Source organism: Portunus trituberculatus, chromosome 33 (assembly GCF_017591435.1).
Source record: "Portunus trituberculatus isolate SZX2019 chromosome 33, ASM1759143v1, whole genome shotgun sequence".
Lineage (NCBI taxonomy): Eukaryota > Metazoa > Arthropoda > Malacostraca > Decapoda > Portunidae > Portunus > Portunus trituberculatus.
In genome coordinates, this window is record NC_059287.1 from 7,590,675 (window position 1) to 7,615,757 (window position 25,083).

General features: G+C 44.4%; 1 protein-coding gene across 2 annotated transcripts in view; it reads right to left on the minus strand.

Annotated features, from left to right (window-relative positions):
- LOC123512434 (G patch domain-containing protein 1-like) overlaps positions 1-8,040 on the minus strand; it is a 176,940-nt gene extending 168,900 nt beyond the window's left edge. Inside the window, exon 1 of one of the 2 annotated variants that reach the window (XM_045268848.1) lies at positions 7,755-8,040. In XM_045268848.1, coding sequence (XP_045124783.1) covers positions 7,755-7,811 — 57 coding nt within the window. In that variant the 5' untranslated portion in view covers positions 7,812-8,040. The remainder of the gene's footprint in view (positions 1-7,754) is intronic. The other variant, XM_045268847.1, reaches the window with a different exon arrangement.
- Between the last annotated feature and the right edge of the window lie 17,043 nt (positions 8,041-25,083).

Below are 25,083 nucleotides of genomic sequence, written 5' to 3' on the forward strand. Positions count from 1 at the left end.
TGTAGAGACTCACAAAATTGCATACATCTGGCACACTAGTGGGCACAGGCTAATCTTGCACTGCCGCTACTTTGTGGGGATCTGTTCTAACCCTGTCTCTGCCGACCACATGGCCAAGGAACGGTACCTCAGAATGGAAGAGGAGGCACTTTTTAAGGTTGAGTTTTAAGTTAGCAGCCCTCAGCCAACAGAGCACCTCTTCTAGCCTCTCCATGGCCTCCTCAAAGGTGGCCCCGAAGATACGCATGATCAAGGTACACAAGGGACATTCTCCACTGCAACCTCTCCAAAAGCCTCTCCATAAGATGTTAAGCAGCTAAGGGTCTTGCACAGACCAAAGGGCATAATGGAAAACTGCCAAAGCCCCTGGCAAAATGAGAAGGTTGTCTTAACCTTATCTTCTGCCACTTCTACCTGATGGTAGTCAGACTTGAGGTTATGTGTGGAGAACCACCAGGCGATGGTCAGAGTACCTAAGTTGTTGTCAATGCAGGGCAAGGGATAAGAATCCTTCTCTGTTGCATCACTGAGTGCTCTGTATTCCACACAGAATTGTTTATTTCATCCTTTTAGTCAATAACATCATGGGAAATGACCACAGAGTTTCAGATCTTTCAATCACTCCTTGTGCCTTAAGCTCTTCCACAGCACGTTGCATCTCTTCCCGTTTGGCTAGACCGATCCTCCAAGGTGGGAGTTTTGACTGGTAGAGTGACTCCGGCTCTAATATGGTGCTTTACGTGCTCCGTATGACCCAGGTAAGGATCGTTCTTACTGAATACATCAGTGTTCCTTCTAAGGGTGCTCCGCAGAACCTTGCACTGTTGCTGATCAAGGTGGGTGATTCTCCTTTGCAACAGGTCAGGCCAGGTAGAGTCTCATCAGCAACCAGCCCATTCTTTCCACATTACTCTCTCTGATAAGTGGACTTCCTACAGCTGTTTGCCTGTTCCAGTGGACCGGAGTACTCTTTCGCACCTTCCTTCCCAGCAGTCTTTTTGGCTGACTTACTGGGCACTCTAGACTGTGTTTCTGGTGCAAGATGCACTTGTCCCACTGTTGTTACCACAGTTAGGTCAGCTCCTAATGACAAGGGCACCTTGTCTCCAAGTATTATCAACTTCTGGTTCCACAAGTTGACACATGCTCCAACCTTTATCAGGTAGTCTAGAGACTCTAGACCAAGGAGGCAGCAGGGATCCTTAATCTTTGAGATGTACAAAGGAAGGACTTCCTCGCTGACCCAATGCTGAGTCACACTTTCACGGGGCCCCTAAGTGATACAGAGTGCCCTGTGACTCCACATAACAACTGTGATGTTTCCGGGAGGCCTCCCACTGGTAACACTCTTGACAACAGGATAGTCCTTTCAGCACCTATGTCCACTACCATACTACCATCTGGCACAGTTTTCCATCTACAGTCCCTGTCACTTCAATAATTGGAGCAGTATCACAATGGTAAATTACACAGCATGGGGCACAAAAGAAATGGGCTGGGCTTCGGCCCCTCTGTCTAGTTCGACTTTGTTTCTCACCTGCACAATGTCTATGTCTAGTTTGGCTTTGTTTCCCACCTGTACAATGTCCTTGAAGGTACTGTAGGCAACTGAGAAATGGAAGTGATGACCAAAGTTTACACAACATAGCTGAATGGCTTCTACTGGTGGGGTTTTGATGGAACTCTCCTTTTGCCCCTTTTTACACTCGCTGTGCCCATCCCTTCTCTCACCACACCCCCAGCAGGAGCCACAGAAGCCAGTACCACCTCCATAAACTTGTGTCTCTGTTGGTTTCTTTACATACAGTTGAAGTTCCCAGTCCTGTAGTGCGTCCACAAAGTAGTCCCATGTCAGGGTAGTCACCATGTCCTCTGCTGCCATGGGATAGGCGTGGCAGACAAGCGTTTCCAATTCCTCAGCAAGCTGGGGGAAGAGGCTCACCCCTGCCCCGTATCCTGGTCTCAAGGCAAGCCTGATATGCCTCCACCAGTTGGTGTTGACCAAACCTTCCCTGCTGGACCCCCACCAAACTGGAGTATTTCTTTTGCTGTACTGGTGTTAGGTGGGCCAGCATCCCTAGTGCTGGCCCCCAAAGGGTATCTAGGAGCTGCTGGGCCCTTTCCTGATTGTACCAGCATTTTGCATCTGCCAGGGGTTCAAGTTGGGCCATGCATGCCTCCTAAGCCACTTTCCCATCTAACTCTGACAGCTTTTACCTTGACCTTATGCAGCCTGAGGGGAAAGTGACTATGTGGGGAACACGGGGATGTGTGGTGGTGAGAGCGAGCAGGGGATTGGTAACAGCATCCTGGTTTGGTTCCATACCTCCTCTGTTCCCAGTCTAGCACTGGCACCAACAGGGAAGTCATGTCCCTCCCCCAAACCTTAATTGGCCCACCTTAGTCATCTTCCTCTGCAGGTTCTGAGGTACTCCTCTGGTGGCCCTGAAGGTCACTGATGGCCATCAACTGTGTCCTCACCTCTCACCACAGACCAACTACTTCCTCCTGAAGCACCTCACACACACCATCAGAATAACACGCCTCTTACCGCATTTCAGTCAATCCATGTCGCACAACATTCTGCGCTTCAATCAGCAAATTATTGACACTTTCACTGTTGTGATTCAGTCTTATTATCATGCTTTTCAGATACTCCATCACATCTTGTCTGTTTTCAGCATGCAAATCAATATCTATGTGCACTTCATTCGACCCCGCCATCCTTGCCTTTGTTCTTCCAGGCCAGCCAAAATGTCACACATTAATGATTCCCACTCCTGACACCAAGTTGTTGAACTGTCAGCCTTTCCAAGGGTGTCAAGAGACCATTGGTTGAAGTATGGCAACAAAACAGACCCACTTCCCTGGATGAGACTGGACTCAGTGTGTGCATGTAGGCAGACCACTCCTTTTCTTCCCAGTTTCCTCAGGCTCAGAAAAACATTGTAAATCCTCCCTTGCGCTTATTTCCGTACAAGTTCTAAGGACAGGTACCGCTTGTAGTGGTGAGAGGCAAGGAGGTAGTGAAAGAGCTTCTAGCTATTGCCCTGAGTGACTTGCCCACTGTAGCTACCTCACCACTTCACCTCCAAACACACATGCACAAACAAGGACACAGGACAGGAGGGTCATGTGTGTCGAACTTATTAAATTTCTACTCAAGAGTAACAGAAGGACTGGAAAAGCAGAGATGGATGGGTGGACACAGTATACTTGGACATAAAAAAGGCTTTTGGTAAGGTCCCTCATGGCAGACTATCTTAAAAATTAGAGAGCATTGGAGGACTGAGAAAAACTTTGTTTGATTGGATAAGGGATTATTTCAAGGACCGAGAGATGAGAACTGTGATCAGAGATACACACTCATCTTGGGGTAAAGTAACAAGTGGAGTGCCACAAGGGTCAGTGTTAGCCCCTATTATGTTCCAGGTATAAGTAAATGACATTCAAAATGGGGTAAACAGTTATATTAATTTGTTTGCTGATGATGCAAAATTCCTAAGAGTAATCAAAATCTTACACTCATCTAGTTCACTCACCTAGTGGGCTTCCCCAACTAAGGTAGAAGCCACATTTTGCTGTTGTGCCAGCCCCAAATAAATATACAAACCACAAAGACAGTACTATAATTCTGGGTTGGAAAGTGCAAGATATGCAGCAGGAAGTACAAACACAATCAAGAGAGAATAGAGATGGATTAGATTGATTAGGTACAAATAAACTCAACAATTAACAGTATTGGAAAAGAGTGTCACCCAGGTGTGTGGCTAAAGATGTTTTGAAAATAGTGACACTCTAGGAAGAAATGACACTCTGTGGTAAGGAATTCCAAGTATTAATGCTTCGAATACTAAATGATCTTCTTATGTCTAATAGGGAGTGTACAGATTAAGTTTTATACTGGTCTTCTCATATAGTTAAAAGGGGAACAGTGGAATAAGTCTTCAGGCTTTATCGATGAAACACCATGGAAAATATATATAGCTTTTTTAAAAATTTCCCTACATATTTGAAGAATTTCCTTAAATCTAAGGATATTTCCTTAAATCAAGGGAAATTTCTCCAAATCTAGGAAAATATCCCTAAATGTAGGGAAGTTTTACATAACATAACCTTCCCCCTCTAGGACACTAACCTAACCATAACATAAACCTAGTTGGGGAAGCTGCACCTCCCCACACCCCCCTCCTAGAACACTAACCTAACCCTAACATACACCTAACCTAACGTATCCTAACCAAGGGGGCTGCGCCCCCCCCACCCCACTAGAACACTAACCTATAGTCAAACCACACTCTGGAGTCACTTTGGGTGGGGTCGGAAAAGGGGACTTCCCAGCTACAATGCTGCCAAATCTCTCCCAGTACTAGGGCAATTAAAAAGGATTAGAGATCGCCTGACCCTTTTAAGCCTACACCACCCCACCACCTCTCTCTTCTCTCTCTCTCTCTGCATAATTTTGTAGAAAAGGGTAAAGAAAACTCCCAAAAAATTTTCTAAATAATATAACATATCTATTCTGCTTTCGACTTATTTTCCACACCACCACTGAGGTATAAGTCAAGGTTCTAAGAAGTAATTATATACATTGTATATAAGTTCCTTTTCTCGGCTGTGTATTGGTCCACCACGATTCGTGACACTTCCTTCCATCTTGCTGGGTGGGTGGCCAGGTGATGAATGAATGACCCTGACCCACCTTAATCCCCGACCCCTGACCTGCCTGCCTTCCCAGACCTACCTGACAACCCAGCAAAATAGCATTGCCACGTGTCATGCTATTTATGTATGTATACTAATTGTTATTATCTATATTACAATACTACAGTGCATTCATAACACTACAAACCGTTATTGAATCTAAAAAAGTATTTAATGGGAAATAAAACATAAGAATAATTAGTAAATAGGTGACGAATGACACGAAGTGATGTGTGTTGGGGCTGATTTGGCATAATGGCGAGCCGGGGATTTACCACAGCGTCCACACCCAAAGTGACTCCAGAGCGTGGTTTGACTATAACCCTAACATTTTCTAGCCGGGGGGCGCAGCCCTCCCTGTACGTCCCCCTAGAACACTAACCTAACCCTAACATAAACCTAACCTAACATATCCTTGCTTTGGGGCTGCTTCCCCCACCCCACACCGGTTCTCTTATAGCTTCACACAATATGCCCTATCTCTACCAAAACCCCTCCTCACAATACCTTAATGAAAGGATGAATGAAGGTCCTGGCTGTGGTACATCCTCTTCTTGATTGTCGTTAAGTTCACTTGTCCTCCATGAGGACAGCAGGAGCAATGATTTCCCAGTAATCAAATTTGCAACCTTTACAACTAATGTCAATGGTGGCCATGGCTGAACTGCACTGACAGATGTCTTTGTGCACCTGTCTGCCCAACTGTGCCCCGCTTACCAATACATATAGCAAATTTCCATTGGGGCAGCTCGTGGTGCTAAGAGGTGGTGGCACGTCATTGAACAAAAGAACTATAGACACAATAAGAATCCTATTTAGTAGTTACCCACAAACCCCAGCTATAAACAAATGCAAGTCAGTGTACTGATCATTTCCGAGTGTGATGGAGCTCCATGGCTCGCCACAGCTTACTGGACTTCGAGAAAACTCGCCAAACACCACACATTCCCGGACCTATTGCAGGATTATTATTAATTTGCGAGAGGTAGTGTGCTTACTGAAAATGTTGTAAATAGCAAGAACAACCTAAGGATGGTCAAAACTATCTAGAGTTTATTGTATGAAAATGTAACAGAACCAAGCCCTGCTCAAACCCTGTACAATACAACTAGGTAAATACAAAGCTGAATTCAACACCTGAGCCGCACGCTCACAACACTAAAAACACACACACACACACACACACACACACACATGCTTGTAAAATTATAAATTAAATATATATATATATATATATATATATATATATATATATATATATATATATATATATATATATATATATATAGATAGATAGATAGATAGATAGATAGATAGATATAGATATATAGATAGACAGACAGATTTATTTATTTATACAGTATTATTGCAGTTTCAGCCAATACACCACACGTAACTATACACATTCTCACGGTCTACACCACACTTCTACGAGCATTTCTAACCCCATTTTACCCTATCAGAAATTAGCAATAACTTCAGCACAAGCCTTCAAATGTGAGGTGTTCGACGAGTTTTCTCTAAGTCCAGCAAGTTGTGGCGAGCCACGGAGCTCCATCACACTCGGAAATGAACAGCACACTGACTTGCATTTGTTTATAGCTGGGGTTTGTGGGTAACTGCTGAATAGCATTCTTATTGTGTCTATAGTTCTTTTGTCCAATGACATGCCACCATCTCTTAACACCACAAGCTGTGCCAATGGGAATTTGCTATATGTATTTGTAGACGGGGCACAGCTGGGCAAACAGGTGCACAGAAACATCTGTGTGCGCAGTTCAGCCATGGCCACCAGTGACACTAGTTGTAAAGGTTGCGAATTTGATTACAGTCAACCCTCGGCTATCGCGACTTCCGTTATCGCGTTTTATTGCTATCACGCACCCATGAAAAGCTGCTAAAATTTCATTAATGCGACCTCAGATGCCTGCTATTGCGCGCCCAGCCATGACGTCATGGGATATCTGAGCGCTCATTAGCCAAAACCGCCTTCCTGCCAAGACCAATTCGGCTATCGCGTTTTCTGCTATAGCGCGGCTATTTCGGCCCCAATTGGGCGCAATAGCCGAGGGTTAAGTGTACTAGGAAATCATCGCTCCTGCGATGCAAGTCAGTGTACAATCGTGAAGAGGACCAGCCAGGACCTTCATCCTTTCGTTAAGGTATTGTGAGGAGGGGTATTGGTAGAGGTAGGGCATATTGTGTGAAGCTATAAGAGAACTGATGGGGGAGGAGGGAAGTTGCCCCAAAGCAAGGATATGGTAGGTTAGGTTTATGTTAGGGTTAGGTTAGTGTTGCATGGGGGTCCGGAGGGTTTAGGTTAGGTTAGGTTACATTAGGTTAGGTTTATGTTAGGGTTAGGTTAGTGTTGTAGGGGTGTAGGGGGGGTCCGGAGGGTCGCAGCCCCCCCGGCTAAGTTAGGTTACATTAGGTTAGGTTAGTGTTGTAGGGGGGGTCTGGGGGAGCACAGCCCCCCGGTTAGGTTAGGTTACGTTACGTTAGGTTTTTGTCCTTAGATTTTATGGTTGTGTTAAGTTAGGATAATTTCAGTGAAATTTCATGAATTTTGTGATTTTTCCCTTTTTTTTAATCTTAAAAATGGGTATTTTTCCTTAGATTTTTTCAGACCCCCAAAATTGCCTCATTTTTGCTTTCCCCACCCAAAAACCCCACTTTCCCAGGAGGTCCCCAAGCTTGTTAGACTTAGGGAAAAAGAAAGTTAGGATAGGGTGTATTGGCTCATACTGCAAATTTACCATTTATTTTCTGCCAGAATGAAAAAAGTGACTCCTCTCTCTCTCCCAGACTCCTATATCCATCCTCAGATTAAGATAGGACTACTCTCACTTTTTCTCTCATCTTCAGCCAATCCTCTCCCTCTCCCCATCTTCAAACCTCCGTTTCCCACTCCAACACTTGTTTACACCCATCTCATTTTTTTTTTTTCATTATCAGACAGCTCTTTTTAACCCACACCTGATAGCTCCTCTCTCTCTCTCTCTTCAGACTCCAAACCTCCCTCTCTCTCTCCCCAACCTTCACACTCTCACCTTCAGAGAGCTCCTCCAGTGGCGTGCCAATGCAAACCACATCATCTTCGTCCTCATCCATGTCGGTGGTGATATCACTGTGCTTACTACCTCGTCAGTTCTCGATAGACATCACCTAGTAATCACCCTGCTTTCTCGTACCACTCCACCCAAGACTCGCAAACATAAATGTCTTCCCTTCTTTCCTTCTGAGAAGCTTCTTTCTATACTGAATTTACCACCGCACCGCCAGCCTGAGTTGAGTTATAGGTCGGGAGAGATGCTTTTGAGCTTGAGCTTGAGCTTGAGTTGGGAGTCACCCAGCACTTGCTGTCGGTGTAGCCTTTGGATCGGTGTTCTCCCATACACAATGGAAATGGAAGAGTGGGGCAGGAAGTCTGAAGCATTAATGCTTTCCCTCTCTCCCCCCTCCCTCATCATTCATCACATTCACACCTGTTCCCCATCCCCATCCCTGAGGGGTCCCTGCCTTTCAATCATTCTCATACGATTCCTCCAGGCATTCTCTAAGAAATCTTTCACACCCTCAATCACCCGACCATTTACCTGTCTCTCAACACACAGCCCCAGCAGGTACTCCATCCATTCCCTACCATTCCTCTCTCTCATCTCACTACATGTTTCTACTATCTCTTCTGTCACTACACCTAACATCCTGTCTCTTGCACACCCATACCCCTCACACTTCAGCATCAAATGTTCTACTATCTCATCCACACCCGTCTCGCATAACTCACACACCTTGCTTCCTCCATTCTTCCACCTATACACCCTGCTGTTCACCTCCACGGACTTGGTCCTGGCTCTGAACAGCAGTTCCCCCCCGCGGCTCCCACCATAAAAACTTTCACGCTTAGGCCGGTCCTTTCTCCGATACCATTCTAGCGTTGTCTTCTCACTCATCCCCCTCCTCCACTCTGCTTTTCCTTTCTCTGCCACACGCCTATTGATTTCTCTCTTACTCGCATCCACACTTCCATGTCCTATGGCTCTTCTAACAAGCATTCCTATTTCACCCACCCAAATTTCTATATTAAACGACTCCTGTGCCCACTGTCCATACACGTTCCATTCGTACACCTTTTTTGCCCATTTACTCCCATCCATCCTCTGCAGTCTAACCCTATACCTCAACACTGCCTTAGCTAACCTTTCCCTAAATGTACTCCATCCTATATCTCCTCTGATCGCCTCCACTGCCACATACCTGTTGGCACCTAGCGCTATCCTGCCTGTCATGTTCTGCAGAACCTCTAGCCTATTCAGGTCTTTCCTAGTCCACACTGTTGTTTCTAAGCCATACATGATGCTGGGGATTGCTACTCCCTTCCATAGTCCTCTAACTACCTCATACTTATTTGCCCTGCACCGTGCTGCACTACCTAGCCTCCCCACCCATTGGTTAGAAGAAATATTATATAGAACAACTAAACTCAGAGAAACAGGAGGTTGCAAGGATATATATTAAGAAAAATAGAAATGAGGAAGAAAGGAAGAGATACAACGAACTGGCGGCAGCAGTACGGGAGAAAAATAATGGAAGGTCAGAAGAGGGAAAAATAGGGATTTTTTTTTTGGAGAATTCTAGGAGACAGGATAAGGAAATGGTATATAAAAGAGAAGGAAGAGGAAAAAGTGGAACAAGTTTAACTAAAAGTGATAAAGGCAAGAGACTAAAAATGATGTATACGAACATAGACGGGGTTTTATCAAGTAAATTAGAATTAAGAGACTACATAAAGAAAGAAGAACCCGATATTGTATGCCTGGCTGAAACAAAACTAAATGAGGCAATCAAAATAGACTTGGATAATAGGTATAATGTATGGAGGAGAGACAGAGGGGGTAAAGGAGAAGGAAGAGTCATGATAATGTCAAGGAAGGAGATGGTGGTAAACCAGGTGGAAAGTGGGGAAGGAAAAGCAGAAGTACTGTATGTTAAGATGCATATTAATAAAAAAGAGTTAACAATCATTGTAACATATGTGCCACTAAAAACAAATTAATGGACAAATCAAGAATATAAAGACACGATAGATGACACAATAAGGAGTCTAACGAGAATCATTAAGGAGATTTCAACTGTAAAGAAGTGGACTGGGAAAATTATGAAAGTGGTATGGGGGAAGAAGCCTGGGGAGAAAGATTCCTGAACTTAATGATAGATAATATGATGTACCAAAGAGTAAAGGAAAACACAAGATTAAGAGGAAATGAGCCGACAAGATTATACCTGGTTTTTACAAGGGGTATACAAATGAATGATGATATAAGATATAAGTGCCCATTGGGAAAGTGTGATCATGTAATATTAAAAATGGATATAGAAGAGGGAAAAGAAGATAGAGATGAATCACACAAAGGGGACCGATTAAATTATAGAAAGGCTGATATTGAGAATCTCAAGAACTATTTCAAATACGCTAACTGGGAGGAAATAGAAAACTCTGAGGGAGTGCAAGAGAAATATAACTTATTTTTTGAAATATACAAAACAGGAGTCAGGGAATATGTCCCGAAATATAGACCTAATGAAGAAAGAAAGAAAGATTGGTTTAACGCAAAGTGTGCCAGGGCAAAGGAGAAATGGGATGGAGCATGGAAAAGGTGGAGGCGAAATAGAAATGCAGTAAATAAGGTAAACTTCAAAATAGCAAGAAATGAATATGTTAAAGTGAGGAAGGAAGAGGAGAGGATCTATGATAAGGACATAGTCGAAAAATGCATGGAGCAACCGAAATTGTTCTAAAGATTCATAAATGGAAAAATAAGACAAAAAGAAACAATAGAAAGGTTAAAAGGAGAAAATGGGATGGTGGAAGACCCAAAAAGTATGGCAGAACTGTTACATAATAAGTTCCAGGAGGTCTTTACTAAGGAATCCAAATTTGAAAGACCACAAGGTAATAGAGAGACCATCAATATGGAAGAGATTAAAGTAACCAAGCTTGAAATAAAATAATTAATGAAGGAATTGAATGAAGAAAAAGCAATGGGACCAGATGAAGTCTCAGGCAGAATACTGAAAGAATGTACGGGGGGGGGGGGTCGGATTTGGTGTTAGGCGCCGCAACAGAGGAGGTCATATGGCGCCGCATCAAACTATTTAATAAAAAAAAAGGGCTTAAAACAAATCGTAAAATAACTAAAAGCAAGTAAAAACGATAAAATTAATGGTAAGTAAAAACAAAAAACTACAATAATATACATAAAACATTAAAATACATATAATAAAATGAAATAAAATTCACAGCTTTGGGAGAAGGCCAGCTTCTCCCAAAAACCTAAAAACGTCATGGCCTTGGGCCAGGCACTCTGGTCCAAGGACCTTTGAGATATAATAGACACCGCTATCTCTACCGCGACAGCGGTAGAGGTAGCGGTGTCGTAACTCTATCAAACTAGAGCACTCTACCAATAGGTGCCGCACGGTAAGCGGCACCAGGCAGTCATCACAGTAAGGTTGAGGGTCCCTGGTCAACAGGTACCTCTGTGTAAGGTACGTGTGACCTATACGCAGTCGCGCCAATAAAGTCTGTAAACGTCGATCCCGAACATGGGTGTATGTCCAGTGAGGGATAGAGGAAGTAGTGATCTCTCCCATTTTCGAGGTTGCGACCCCCGTTAGCCATCTCCTCTGCCAAATTGCTGCAACTGCCTCACGAATTAGAGGAAAGACATCTCGAAACGGAACAGAGGCAGGAGATGGAGCGCGACTTGCTGCCTCTTTAGCGAGGCGATCTGCGTGTTCATTCCCTGGAACACCAACGTGACCAGGGACCCAACAGAACCCAACACGATATCCTCGTTGTGTAAGAAGGTATAGCCACTCCAGGGCTGATAAAACCAAAGGGTTAAAGGATATAGTGCAAGAGAGAGAAGTAAGAGCACTGCGACAGTCACTAAAAATTGTAAAAGACGAAACCGGTAGAGTAAAAATTATTTGTAAAGCTAGGACTATGGCAGACAGCTCCGCAGTAAAGACGGATGCCACTGAAGGAAGGCTGCCAGACCGATAAAAGAGGAAAACCACACTAAATCTAACGCCTGCGTCGGATTTGGAACCATCAGTAAAAACAGGGATATCATCAGAATGCATAAAAAAGTGTTCTAAAAACCGTGTGTGGGACAGAGCTGGCAGAAAATCCTTCTTGCCATCCATGGCAGGGCATAATGAGATAACAGAAAGCTGCCAATAACCGACTCGTGGGAGCCGGAAAAAGTACACAGGAGTGGGGTCGATAGATAACTCTGCCATGAGATTTGCAACTCTAAGGCCAAAAGGTTTAGGGAGACTCGGTCGAGTGACATTTGCCTGCGAACGCGAGTCATGCAACATTGACAGACAAGGGACGGAATCAGGAAGACGGTGGGTGCGAAACCAACACCAGAGCATCGAAGACTGGCGCCAGAGGTCGAGCGGCCAGAAACCAGCATCCACTAGAAGGCTAGGTATTGGAGATGTCCGAAATGCACCTGTAGCCAAGCGGACCCCAGCATGATGCACGGAGTCAAGCATGCGTAGTCGTGCATCCGTTGCGGATGAGTAGATCTCACAGCCGTATTCCAGCTTGGGAAGTATGAGTGTGCGGTGAAGCAGCAGCAACGTGTCCCTGTCCGCACCCCAAGAGGTGTGACTTAAAACCCGAAGAAGGGATAATGCCTGCCGACAAGACGCCTTAAGAGAACGGAAATGGGGAACCCAGGTGAGACGGTTGTCAAATAAAAGGCCAAGATATCGAGTCGCCTCCACGCATGAGAGGCGTCTATTGGCGAGGTATAAATCCGGGTCTGGATGGACACCACGGTTGCGACAAAAATGCATGGCTACGGTCTTGGAGGTGGAGAATCGAAAACCGTTCATGTTGGCCCAACTGGACACCCTATTGATCGCCAGTTGGAGCTTGCGCTCAATCAGTGACATCCTAGCAGCAGCAAAAGAAATACATAAATCATCAACATATAAGGAGCTGTGAATGCCATCTGGAAGAGTATCTATCACACCATTAATGGCGACTGCAAATAGTGTAACACTAAGAATACTTCCCTGTGGGACACCATCATTTAGAGCAGTAGCCTAAGAGAGAACACTCCCAACTCAAACCCGTAAAAGACGTCTGGATAAAAACTGCTGAATAAAAATAGGAAGGTGGCCACGAAGGCCAAAATTAAACAAAGACTGTAAAATGCCATGACACCAAGCCGTGTCGTAGGCCTTCTCCAGGTCAAAAAACACTGTTACTTGATGGTGGTGATTAGCGAAGGCCTCACAAATAGAACACTCTAGGGATAAAAGAGCATCAGTAGTAGACCTCATCTTTCAGAAGCTGCAGGATGCTTCCGGGAAACACTGGCAAAGTGCTCCGCGAAGAGGTCGGCGACAGTCCTAGGGTCTGCCACCGTTCGCCCAGTAGACAACAAAACTGGTGGGGGAGGAGCAGAATACTTCCCAGCAATTCGGCGTACTTAGTTAAAGACATCCGTTAGAGGGGTGTGGGCATTGATGGAAGACACATAAGCTTACCAAGAGGATCTTTGTGCCTCTTTCAAAACGCGGCGGGCCTGAGCTCGGCAGCGCCGAAAAGCTTCCAGGCACTGCGGGTCCCCACAATGTCGCCGGAGACGAGAGAAAGCCGCCCATTTCTCTTGCACAGCTTTAGTGCATGCAGCGTTCCACCAAGGAACGGGATGCTTAGTAAAGCGACCTGACGTCCTAGGGATTGTCTGAAGCTCTACTGAAGTTAAAAAATCGGTAAAATAATCAACAGCCTCAGCACAAGTAGAAAAGTCAGCCAGCGGACGGATAAAAGAGCTAAGGTCTGTGAATGAAGCCAATCTGCCTTGTCTAAAATCCAGCGTGGGGGCCGGGACTGTGGCTCAGAGTTCACAGATTGTAGTAAAATCGGAAAGTGGTCACTACCGTGTAAATCCGGTAGGACCCACCAATTAAAATCAAGGAAAGAATTAGATGTACACAGAGAAAGATCGATAGCGGTAAAAGTCCCAGTAGGACTGTGGAAATGTGTAACATCCCCAGAATTTAAAACCTCCAATCCCTCATCCTCAATAAAAGACCCGATTAAAACCCCACGAGGATTACTAGCACCTTCATCCCACAATGGGTGGCAGCCGTTAAAATCACCCAATAAAAGAAAAGGCGGAGTCAGCTGATGCACCAGGCCGTCAAGCTCACCCCTGGAGACAGGAAGCCGGGGAGGGAGATATAAACTGCAAATAGTGTAGGATCGTCCCATAAAAACCTTAACAGCAACCACCTGAAGAGGAGAGTTGAGTTGCAAGGGGACAACAGGTATGTCTTGACGGACAAGGATAGCTGTGCCACCGTGGTGGACCTGGTCACTAAAAAAGGCATGATAGCCAGGAGGACTAGAATAAGTACTATCACCTAGTATAGTCTCTTGTAAAGCTACACAGGCTGGAGAGAACTCCGACAATAAAGCTCGGAGTTCCCCCACGAGGCGCGAAGGCCTCTACAGTTCCACTGTAGAAGCTTGAAGATGACTATTTAGGTGCAGTGGACGAGCGAGCCTTTTGAAGGGGCTGCCCGTGACTCACCTGACTAGAAATAATCAAACGACGAGAAGACACCGGGAGTTGAGATGTACCGGATCGTTGGACCTCAGCCTTTTGGCCTACCGGTGAGTGATGCGAACTATCATCAGTCCTACCGGTCCTCAGAGGACGAGGATCAGGCAGGACTGCACTTTCCGATACAGTGGGTCCACGAGGGACGGCTGTGACAATATCATCCGACGTCTCCATGCAAAGACTGTCCTCATCACAAGAAGCCCGATCTGAGACAGAGCGTGTCACAGGAGGCCGAACAGGAACTACTGGAGCTACCCTAGTAGAGCTGTCCCTGGAGGACTCACGATTATGTGCACCGGGAGAAAACTTAGACTGCTTAGGCTGAGCTAAATCTAACGACTTCGCAGAGCCGCGGTGCCGTTTGGCCATGCTCTTCAAAAGCTTAGGCGATACAGGAGGCAAATGGACATCCACTACATGGGTTAGTTTGGTCAAGTCTGCATTATTCTCGTCGCTTCTTGCAGATGACTCAACTGAGTCATCGGACAAAAGGGAAAACCTATTGTCCAAGTGAACAGAACCAACCGCCCCAACAGAGCGAGAGGTAGCAGAAGGGGTTGTCTTTGGACCGGCAGACTCAACTGAAGTGCGTGCGGCCAATGAAGCATAGGATGTCGCACCAGTACCGGCCTTCTGGCGGTACAGGAGTTCACGGCGGGCGCTACCGAGACTGATGAACTGAGTGTTAGCAATCTGTAGAATGTCCTGCTCCAGGCGATACCTGGGGCATTGCCTGGATCGTACTTGGTGAGCATCACGGCAATGGAAACAATAAGCTGCAGCATTGCAATGCTCCTCTGAATGCGAGTCTAGTGCAGAGCAATTACCACATCGAGAAGCTTCTTTACATGAACTTTTGCCGTGACCGTAAAAATAACATGAGAAACACTGAAGAGGGCAAGAAACAAAACGCCTCACCCTAAGATTAATAGGGCCTATATTAACACGGTCAGGGAGGGTGGACCCAAAAAAGGTGAGAAGGACCATGTTGGAGGAGTTCCTCATCTTAGTCACCTTCTGGACTGAGGTAGGACACATAGCCAGTATTTCCTCGTCAGGAAATTCATAAAGATCCTGACTGTACACACAACCTTTACTGTAATTAAAGGTGGGATGAGCCTTAATAGTCTCAAACATGCTGTCAGAAGGACATGGGAGATGTTGCAACATCCTTGCCTGTGTGATATCTTTGCTCGCACGAGCACCCCCTTCCCGTATTTCTTGAGGTTTCCCTCAGGAATCGTGCCGATTTCTTTGGACAAGTACCGGGAGGCATGGATGAAATTCCGCGCCCATTTCTGTAGTACGCCACAAACCAACGTGGAGGCGGGATCTGGCGGACTTCAGGAACTGAATTCTCTGAATAGTTTCAAAAAGATTTGGGATGTAGTCCATGTCACTGTCCGAAATATTGCTAGAGTGGAGAAGTTCTGTCTTAAAGCCAGAGCCAGCAAGGGCAGAGATGCTACATGTTCATAAGCTAAACGGGCTTCATCACATGACAGAAAACGTTACATAGCAGCGGTTAGAAGGAAAGTCCTTATCATAAACAAGTCGAATGCGAACAACCGTGCCATAGGCCTTGAGAAGTGAGTGCAAGGCGTGATAGGAAAATGATGGGTTAACATTTACCATCAAAAGGGAGTCATATGCAGCAGAAATACGTCCTCAGAAGAACTCCCAGAACAGGAGACTGCTGTGGGAGGCTCTTGTGGAGGGGAATCCTCCTTCCCACTCAGACCTGAAGATGACGTCTCGTGGGCCAGGTCAGCCACCTCACGAGAACCTGACAGTTTTTTGTGTTTAACCATATGTATAAAGTTACAAAAAAAAAAATTGGTTCCAGGGCAAGGAAACCACCTACTGGGACTACAATGGGAGGAGCGCTGGCTGCCGTGGACGGGGTACCTCGTCCCCATGCGGACCAGTCGTTTAAAAAAAAAGGCCCCACATGATACGAATGTTTGTCCACGACAGAGCTGAGACCCCCCTCCCAAAGCATCCCAGCCTGGACACCCAACCATCCAGCACAGGACGGCCCCTATTGGGCGATCCCTCCAGTGGGTGGCTCCGCTGGTCCACTGGCAGCCTACGTAGGAACCATTTAGTCTGGCCCCTCACTGGCGACCTTACTAGCATGGGTAGCCCTCTCCCCCTCGAAAGGGCAGAGCAGGGGGCTAAGCCCTCTCTAGCCTATCTCGCCAGGTCACAGGGGCTCGCAAGCCCCCCAACACGACAAGGCGGTTCCCATCTGGGGGGGAAGAATGTAGGGAAGAACCAGCAAGTCCTATATACATCATAAAATGCCCAATAGAAAATGGAACAGTACCAGTGGAATGGAAAAGAGCTGAGGTGGTTCCCATATATAAGAGTGGAAGGAAGGAAGAACCTCTAAATTACAGACCAGTATCACTAACTAGTGTAATGTTACCTTCTCCACCCGTGGTTGTCCGCTTTCACTGGCTGCGTCAGTTTCGTTGTCAAGGGTCCGGAGCACCCAGGAGCACATCAGCACGAGGCTTACAATAGCAGGTGGGTGGCGGGCACCGCCGGACAGAGAAACACCAGCTTACTCACGTCCTTTACTGAGTCCTCAGTTCATAGTACATCACAGGGCATCCTCCACACACACACACACACACACAGGGCACTCAGGCACTCCACAGGCGTTCCCAGGGGCGGACATTTTCGGCCCAGCTGTGGCGGTGCGCGGGTCGTGCGTTACCTCTTCCTGCTACCCACCACAACAATAGCGGGTGTTTCAAACTCACCCTACCTGCCTGTAGCAAGCTTCCTCAAGAATGCAGATTAGTATTCTACGCTACTATGGCTGAAGGAGGTTCCATTGCAAGCACTACTGTAGTGGGGGATTTGATGCTGTCCAGCAGTGATTCTGATGACCACTACTCAAGTATGGACGATGATGCTGGATTCCATGAGGTGATCAGCAAGGCGGAAAAGAAGAGGAGGCGCGATGCAGCAAGACTAAGTGAAGACAGTGATACCTGCAAGATGCAGAATGCTAAGAAAAGTTACGCTGGCTGTCACCCTGTTGCAGCTCACTCTCGTCTGAGCGACAGTGATAGTGAGGATGAGAGTACTCCAGGACCTAACCAGGTGGACATAGGATTGCAAGAGCAGAGTGGTAGTGGACAGGAGCCGAGTCGTAGTGGTCAAGAGCCGAATCGTGGTGGAAGGCAGAGGCTGTATTTTCCTCTCACGGAAGGCTTAGACTACAACAAAAGCTCCAGTGGACAGTCAAGCTTTGTAAGTACCATAAGGATTTTGAGGTTTTGTTCAAGGATGGAAAACACAGGCCATATGTAACTGTTAAAGATGAGCATGCTGTGGATTTTTTAACAACTGAAAGTTTTGATGGCCTTGTGATGGAAAAACCTGATGGAAGGGAGAAGTGCCACAAGGTTATCATATATGATGTTCCAACCCTTGTAGATCCTGACGACCTTTCATTTGATGAGAGATTTGTGTGGGTTAAGAGACGTGTAGTGAAACTGAAGGATGCAGTTTCTCCTAAGCCTCAGCTTGTTGCTTTGATGAAAGGATCACTTCCTGAGAAGCTGTTTATTCCTTGCCTTGGATATAGGCATGTCTCTCTTTATAATGAAACTCCTGTTCTGTATTATAAATGTAGTAAATGGGGTCATATGCAATACAAGTGTTACAATGATTTCCGCTGTAGGTTCTGCGGTAAAAATCACGACTCCAGGGAATGTATTGCTAAACTGAAGGAAAATGTCAAGATTGTACCAACCTGTTGTAATTGTGGTGAGTCATAATGCTAACTCATGTCATTGTACAAAGAGGCCCCAAAGAAACCGTCGCAATAACTCTGACGTTAAGGCTAGTGAACCCGCTAGACATGTACAGGTGTTACAGAGTTCAAAGCCAGTTAATGTGTGGCAGGAAAGGCTTGAGCAAAGGCAGGCCTCTATACCAGGAAATGTAACAGACCAGCTAGGTACAGTTCCTCCCACACCACAGTTAGTTCATGTTCATGAGGATGTTTCTTTGAGGAAAGAAATTGATGAGTTAAGGAACCTTATGGCTGATTTACAAAAGCAAATAGTGGAATTGCACACAGTAATCATGAGGCCTAGCTCTCATGTTGATACTGCTGTGAATTCTACTAAGGAAACTGTTGTGGACACCACTGTAGAAACTAATGGATCCAATAATAATGTTGCAATGTCCCAGGAGAACAATCTACCAGTTGTCACTAGTGAAGTGAGATACCTGCTGGACTTAATCAGGGCCTATGTGGATAAATTGTTAAAGGTTGCCACATTTGTGGGGAATAAGGTTCAGCAAAATGGAAGTTAGAAATCTGTGCGTACTATCATGGAATATTAACAGTTTACAGAAACGGTCTACTGATGTACATGCCTATGTTCTTGAAAATAACATTGATATAATAACACTTTCAGGAGGTTGGTATGACAACAGATTGCTTGACCTTACGAGGATATCAACGCTTTGAGCTTTCAGCTGATCTACGTACTAACACAAGAGGTTTAGTCACATACATCAAAAACTGTATTCCTGCCACCCTCCACTCTGCTTATAAGGTCAATGGTACGGAGGTACTGTGTGTAAACGTTCGCGTTAAAGATTGTGTGGTGATTATTGTTAATACGTACATTCATGCAAATATGCTAAGATCTGAGGACCTTCCTGATTGTGTATTTAGTGATAAAAGTCTTTTGGTTGGAGACCTAAATACTAGGCATAGGAGTCTAGGTAGCTTCTTTGGCAGCCAGAATTCCAATGGTTTTGCTCTGTGTGACATTGTTGATGCCTTTGGGAATGTACAGGTATTAGGAAATGGTAAACCTACGCATGTCAAAGGTGGCAGGCAGACTTGATTATGCTCTTCTTTTTTAATATGAATGAAGTTCAAACCTCTGCAGATATCTTGCATGAACTGGTGAGTGATCACTTTGCTTTAAAGGTAACTCTTGAGCTTGATAAGGTGTGTGGTCCTTCCACCAGGGCAAGGTACAGGCTGCAGGATGGCCAGCATAGGCAACTGATTAATAAAGTAAATGCTTGGTACCAAGATTACAAACACTCTGTCCATAATGTTGATCAATTTTATGAAGCTCTGTTGCAAGTGATTGACCATACTTTAAGTAAGGCTACCACCATTCGGCAAACTCGTTCAGGTAGGAGATGTAAGTCAGCTTACTTTACTGATAAGCAAGTTAAGGAATGGAACACATTACTTAGGAAAGCACAGAGTCGATGGAGTAAAAATCCCTGTGATATCCAGAGTAGGACAGCCATGCTTGAAATCGCTGAATGTATGACGGATGTGAGACAACAAGCACGTACCAGGTATTGGAATAATTTCCTAGAGAGCATATCTAAGACGAAGAATTTGACAAACATATGGAGGGAGGTTAACAAAGTAAGGGGTATACGGAGTACAACCATTGCTTATCCTGATCCACAAGCTAAAGCCAGCAAACTTATAGATAAGTGGGCTCATGCCTCCAGCATTGCGAGTTTGCCTTACAATATTCAGGAATGTCTGAGACGTTACCAATCCGGCAGAAGACAGTTGTTTGATGTCCAAACTGAACTTTTAGATGATTCATGTGTACCAATCACTAAAGATGAACTCCTGCTTGCTATAAAAAAAAGGGGAAATCAACAGCTCCTGAACAGAATGGGCAACCTTCCACTGCTCTGGCAGCTTTCCTGTCTCATAAGACATGTTGAATAAGTCCAATAAGGGACTGTTTTCCATGACAACAAGATGGTTTAGTATATCATAGGTGAGCCCATTCTGTTCAGGAGCTGTTGATTTCCCCTTTTTTTTTTATAGCAAGCAGGAGTTCATCTTTAGTGATTGGTACACATGAATCATCTAAAAGTTCAGTTTGGACATCAAACAACTGTCTTCTGCCGGATTGGTAACGTCTCAGACATTCCTGAATATTGTCAGGCAAACTCGCAATGCTGGAGGCATGAGCCCACTTATCTATAAGTTTCTGCTTTCCTGTCATACTTTCCATAGCATCTGCACCACTTCCTTCACTAACATGCTTCTTGCGTTTAAGTATTCGGCGTGTTTCACTTTCATACTTATAAAGTTTCTTTCTACCTAGATCAGATCTAGGTAGAAAGAAACTTTTCACTGATTTACATATGATGGAACATAACGTGAGAAAAATGAGAAAATATTAATAGAACAATGAGGAACACTACTACAACAAAAATATGAGCAAAAAGTTTCAATGAATCGTTTGGCAAAAACATGTGTCGAACAAAAACTCGAAGCAAAAAGTAACTATTTGAGCAGTAATAAACCTGTCAGCACTCTGAGTCACTCATGATGGGCCATAACCATTCCCAGTTGTTCAGATGTTCTGATGATTACGAAACTTAAGAATTTTATTGTTTTACAGCCAAAGCACTTAAAACATAGTAAACAACTTCAGACCTTTCACAAAGTGGCTAATTACCGATAACTGTCACGTAACATTTTTCTCTTTGTCATAATCAAAATGTTTTTTGGACTGCCAGAAATGGCCTGGATTTTTTTTGTGGCCCTAAGGCATGTGCCTAGTTTGCCTTATGGTTAATCCGCCACTGATGTTAAGAGATAACTACTTTGCCAGTGTGCGCCAAATTCGTTTCAGTTGCCACTCGCTCATCAAGTTAATTTATCACAATATGAGGCCATTTTCATTAGGAATTAGGCATAGAATATTAAACAACGTATGTATTGTACTGTTACATATTTGCCTTAGTTATTCAGAGGCAAACGTTCAGAGTACGTGAAACAAATTCTTTTCTCTTAGACATCCCTCCAACTATAAACACAACAATCACAAACCCGAAACAAGCCGTTCATACGGGGCTCGCAAAAGTTTGCTTCTGGGTGGGACGGCGTTTTGTTTGGGGTCAGAGGGAGAAGCAGGTGCGCGTCAAGGTGAAGGCTGGTCAGCAGCGACAGTATTCTGGTGACTTTCCCAAGCAGATATGGTGCAAGACGAGGCTCCTCAACAATCTCCATGTCTTCCAGGGTTGCTAAGCCGTCCTCTACCATGACAGGGTCCTCGGCGGGCATGGTTCTTTTTGTTGTGGTGGCAGCACGTGCATTGCACCCTTTGTTTTGGAGCGGCGTACCAGTAGGCCTGGGTAGGAGCGCTTGCTCTAAATCTCAAGGCCTGCTATTCGTGGCTGGCAAATCGGGCCTAGACCTCCCTCAGTAGCTACCAAGGATTCTAGGGAGGATATACGGGTTCAATGGGCGGGCTGAAGGAATTGATTAGTGAACCTCGCTTCTACCAGATGGCGCACGTGTCGCAGGTAGTACGGGTAACGGGGGTGAAGAATGTGGGTGGAGTCCATCAGCGGGGGAGGATGAGCGCCGTTACAAGATTCAAACAGTCAGTCAGTCACGGGAAGGAGCGCAAGGCACCTCCATTGCCCGCCTGCTCCTGGGGCCGTACTTATAAACACTAAGATGACGTCCTAACGGTAAGAAGTCGTCCTAAATCACAAAAATGGCGGAATTCGAGTCTTAAATCCTTAAGACGGCATCCTAAGCCCTAAAGATGCGTCTTACCGCTAAAACACCTCCCGAGGCGTTTTAGCAGTAAGACGCGCTCCTATAAGATTTCATCCTAAAAGTAAACATGGCCGCTCGAGGGGGACCGCACCGCCACCACCTGCGACAGAGACGGTCGTTTCGTAAGAGGAAGGACGTCCTGAATGAGCTAGATGACCGTGAGCTGGTGAAGAGGTATTGGCAGGATCCTGCTGGTATCATTTTCGTGACAAATTTGGTGCGGGAAAGGCTGAAGAGACCAACTGTAAGGAACAAGGCCTCTCTCCCCGAGATGCAAGTTATCTTCACTGCGGTACCTCGCTATAGGAAAGATTGGTGCCATTGATGGGACGCACGTGATGATTGTGGCTCCTAGAGAGTATAAGGTAGAGTTTGTCAACAGGAAGAGATACCACAGCATCAACGTGCAGTTTGTGTTTGATGCTTGATACCACATTATAGATGTGGTTGCAAAGTGGCCGGGATTGGTTCACGATGCAAGAATACTTGCTCAAAGTGGACTCTGCACGATATTTGACAGCGGCATCGTCCCAGCTGGGTGTCACTTACTGGGAGATAGTGGCTATCCCAGCAAGAAGTGGCTACTGACTCCATACCTCAGACCACAGCCTGGAGCACAGTCTTCTTATAACAGGTAAGTTACTGAGTAATAAAATTTAGATAAAAAGAGTTATCTAATTAATTACCCCACATCACACTAAACACAAAACTAATTATTTACCTCCTTTAGTTACACTTTTTCATATAAACTAATATAAAGTGCTAAATTAATGAATTAGGTAATTTGGAAGTATTATTGCAGTTTCACACAATCTTGACCCTCCCCCCCTACCATACTGGATTCCTCCATAAGATGAAGTAACCTAACTTAACATTTTGTAACCTCCTCATTGGGTTAGCATCATCCTCCATTAAGGTAGAGTAACTTAACATTTTGAAACTTGACCAGAACAACCGATAAGGTAAAGTAATTTAACATTGTGTACGCTTTGCCCCCTTTGGATCCCCCTTAAAGGGCTATGATTATGTAAGGTGTGTTGGTTGAATCACCAATACAACAAGAAAATTTCCAAATATTTAAGAGTTTCTTCTTTTTATTCTAAGTTTTCATGTGTATATATTAACCTAACCAATGTTATACTAGAGATTTTTTTTTATATGTTTCATAATGTTTAAGCTGCCATGTCACAAATCATTATCAAACAATGAATCTTAACTTAACCTTATACATGACATAACCTAAATGTTTGCAGAAATTAAATTAATGCATCATACCACTTTCAAGTACTGCATTGTAAGATTGAAATCTATATTAATTTCAGGGCCCACAAGAAAACCTGCAGCATTGTTGAGAGAGGCATCGGGCAGCTGAAGCCACATTTTCACATGCTACACAGTGAAATCCAAGTTGGTCCTCCACCCAAGGTCTGCCAAATTGTAGAGGTTTGTGCATTGCTGCACAACATCTGCAAAGCAAGAAACATCATTCTTCCTGAGGAAGAAGAACATCTTGCTGCAGCCGAGGATGGAGGCAACGAGGAGCGACCCCCAGCACAGAAAGTTCAGTTGCCATGAAGAAATCCTTTACAGGGATGAATTTGTTGTGCTTCACTTAAAGTAAGTAACACAAACCATGATGCTGATTATAGTAGCATTCTTCAGTTTTTTCTCCTCTGTCACTTTGTTATTTATATTTATATGTCTTGTTTTGTTGTGTGTGCACTGTTATGTTGGTGATTTCATCTTCCTTGTCTCACTCTCTGCCAGTCACCCACAGTTCTTCACAGATACCACAGTATTACTGTTCAGCCTTACAATATTTAAATGGATTATGATAAATGTGTATCTCACCAACATCTAAAAAAATAATTAACACACTTTCACAACTAACTTAAATGATTCTCTCTTAATTATTTTTTCACTTATTTTTATGAGTGTGGCATTGACTACATTATCAATTGTTCTGTAGTTATCTATCTATCTATCTATCTATCTATCTATCTATCTATATATATATATATATATATATATATATATATATATATATATATATATATATATATATATATATATAATGTGTGATACAACATCAAGCAGTAAATTAATCTTTATCATCCCAGGTATAGAAAACACAGAGAAAACTTTGTCAGCTTTTGTGGAAATACTTTAATGCCTTATTTATACATCATGTGAAAATGATAGAACAATATAAAAAACGAGTGTTGAATTACAGTACTGTTCCCATGTGGGAACACTATGAACAGGCGTGCCGAAATTTACCGTATTTTTATTATAGTTGCAAATCAGTACATATTTATAATAATAACACTTTTTTTCATTCTTCCGTAGAAAACAAAGGTGAACAGAGGACATTATAACCCAATTGTTTGTTCAACTCAATGTACAATAATTATTGAGACTCACTGTGATAAATCACGGCACACTCCGTACCTTTGTCGTAATGCAGTCTGACAAGGCATTTGCTACACTCATATCTTGCATTTTTTTTGCAAACAGCACATCTTCCTTGCTTGCAGCTTTGCTTGTTATGTCCAAGACCATCATATCGAATGTCAACCGGTACTTTGGTTGTTTTGCTTTGCCCAGCATGTGTACGTGGGGCAGTAGATTTCAGCAAACACAGCGTAACCTCTCTCCTGAACTCCAGGTGAGAAAGAGGGTCCTCCTCAAGGTGGCAGTGAATGCGCCAGGCAGCAACTATTGACAAGTTAAGAACATTCAAAAACAGTGGCCAGTACCATTTCTTGCCCCTGATCCCTGGTCGGTATGTAGCCAAAAGACGATCCATCAGATCAACCCCGCCCATACCCTCGTTATATTTGCGTACAAGATGTGGCTGTTTTACCTTCACCTTTGATGACTTTTTCACACGGCGAGTAGCTTCATGCAGGGGCAGATGTGTCTCATGGTTACTTGCAATGTTAACAATGGAATTATCGTTCCATTTACACACATATACTTCTCCATCACAACGAAAGTCAAACTCTCCTCTTTCATCTTTTTTCATGGCTGCATTCGATTTCATCAGCTTAGCAGCACCAGCTGTCCTGTTCTCTCGAATAGTCCCAGTAGCTTTGATGTTCTTCTCGGCGAGGACTT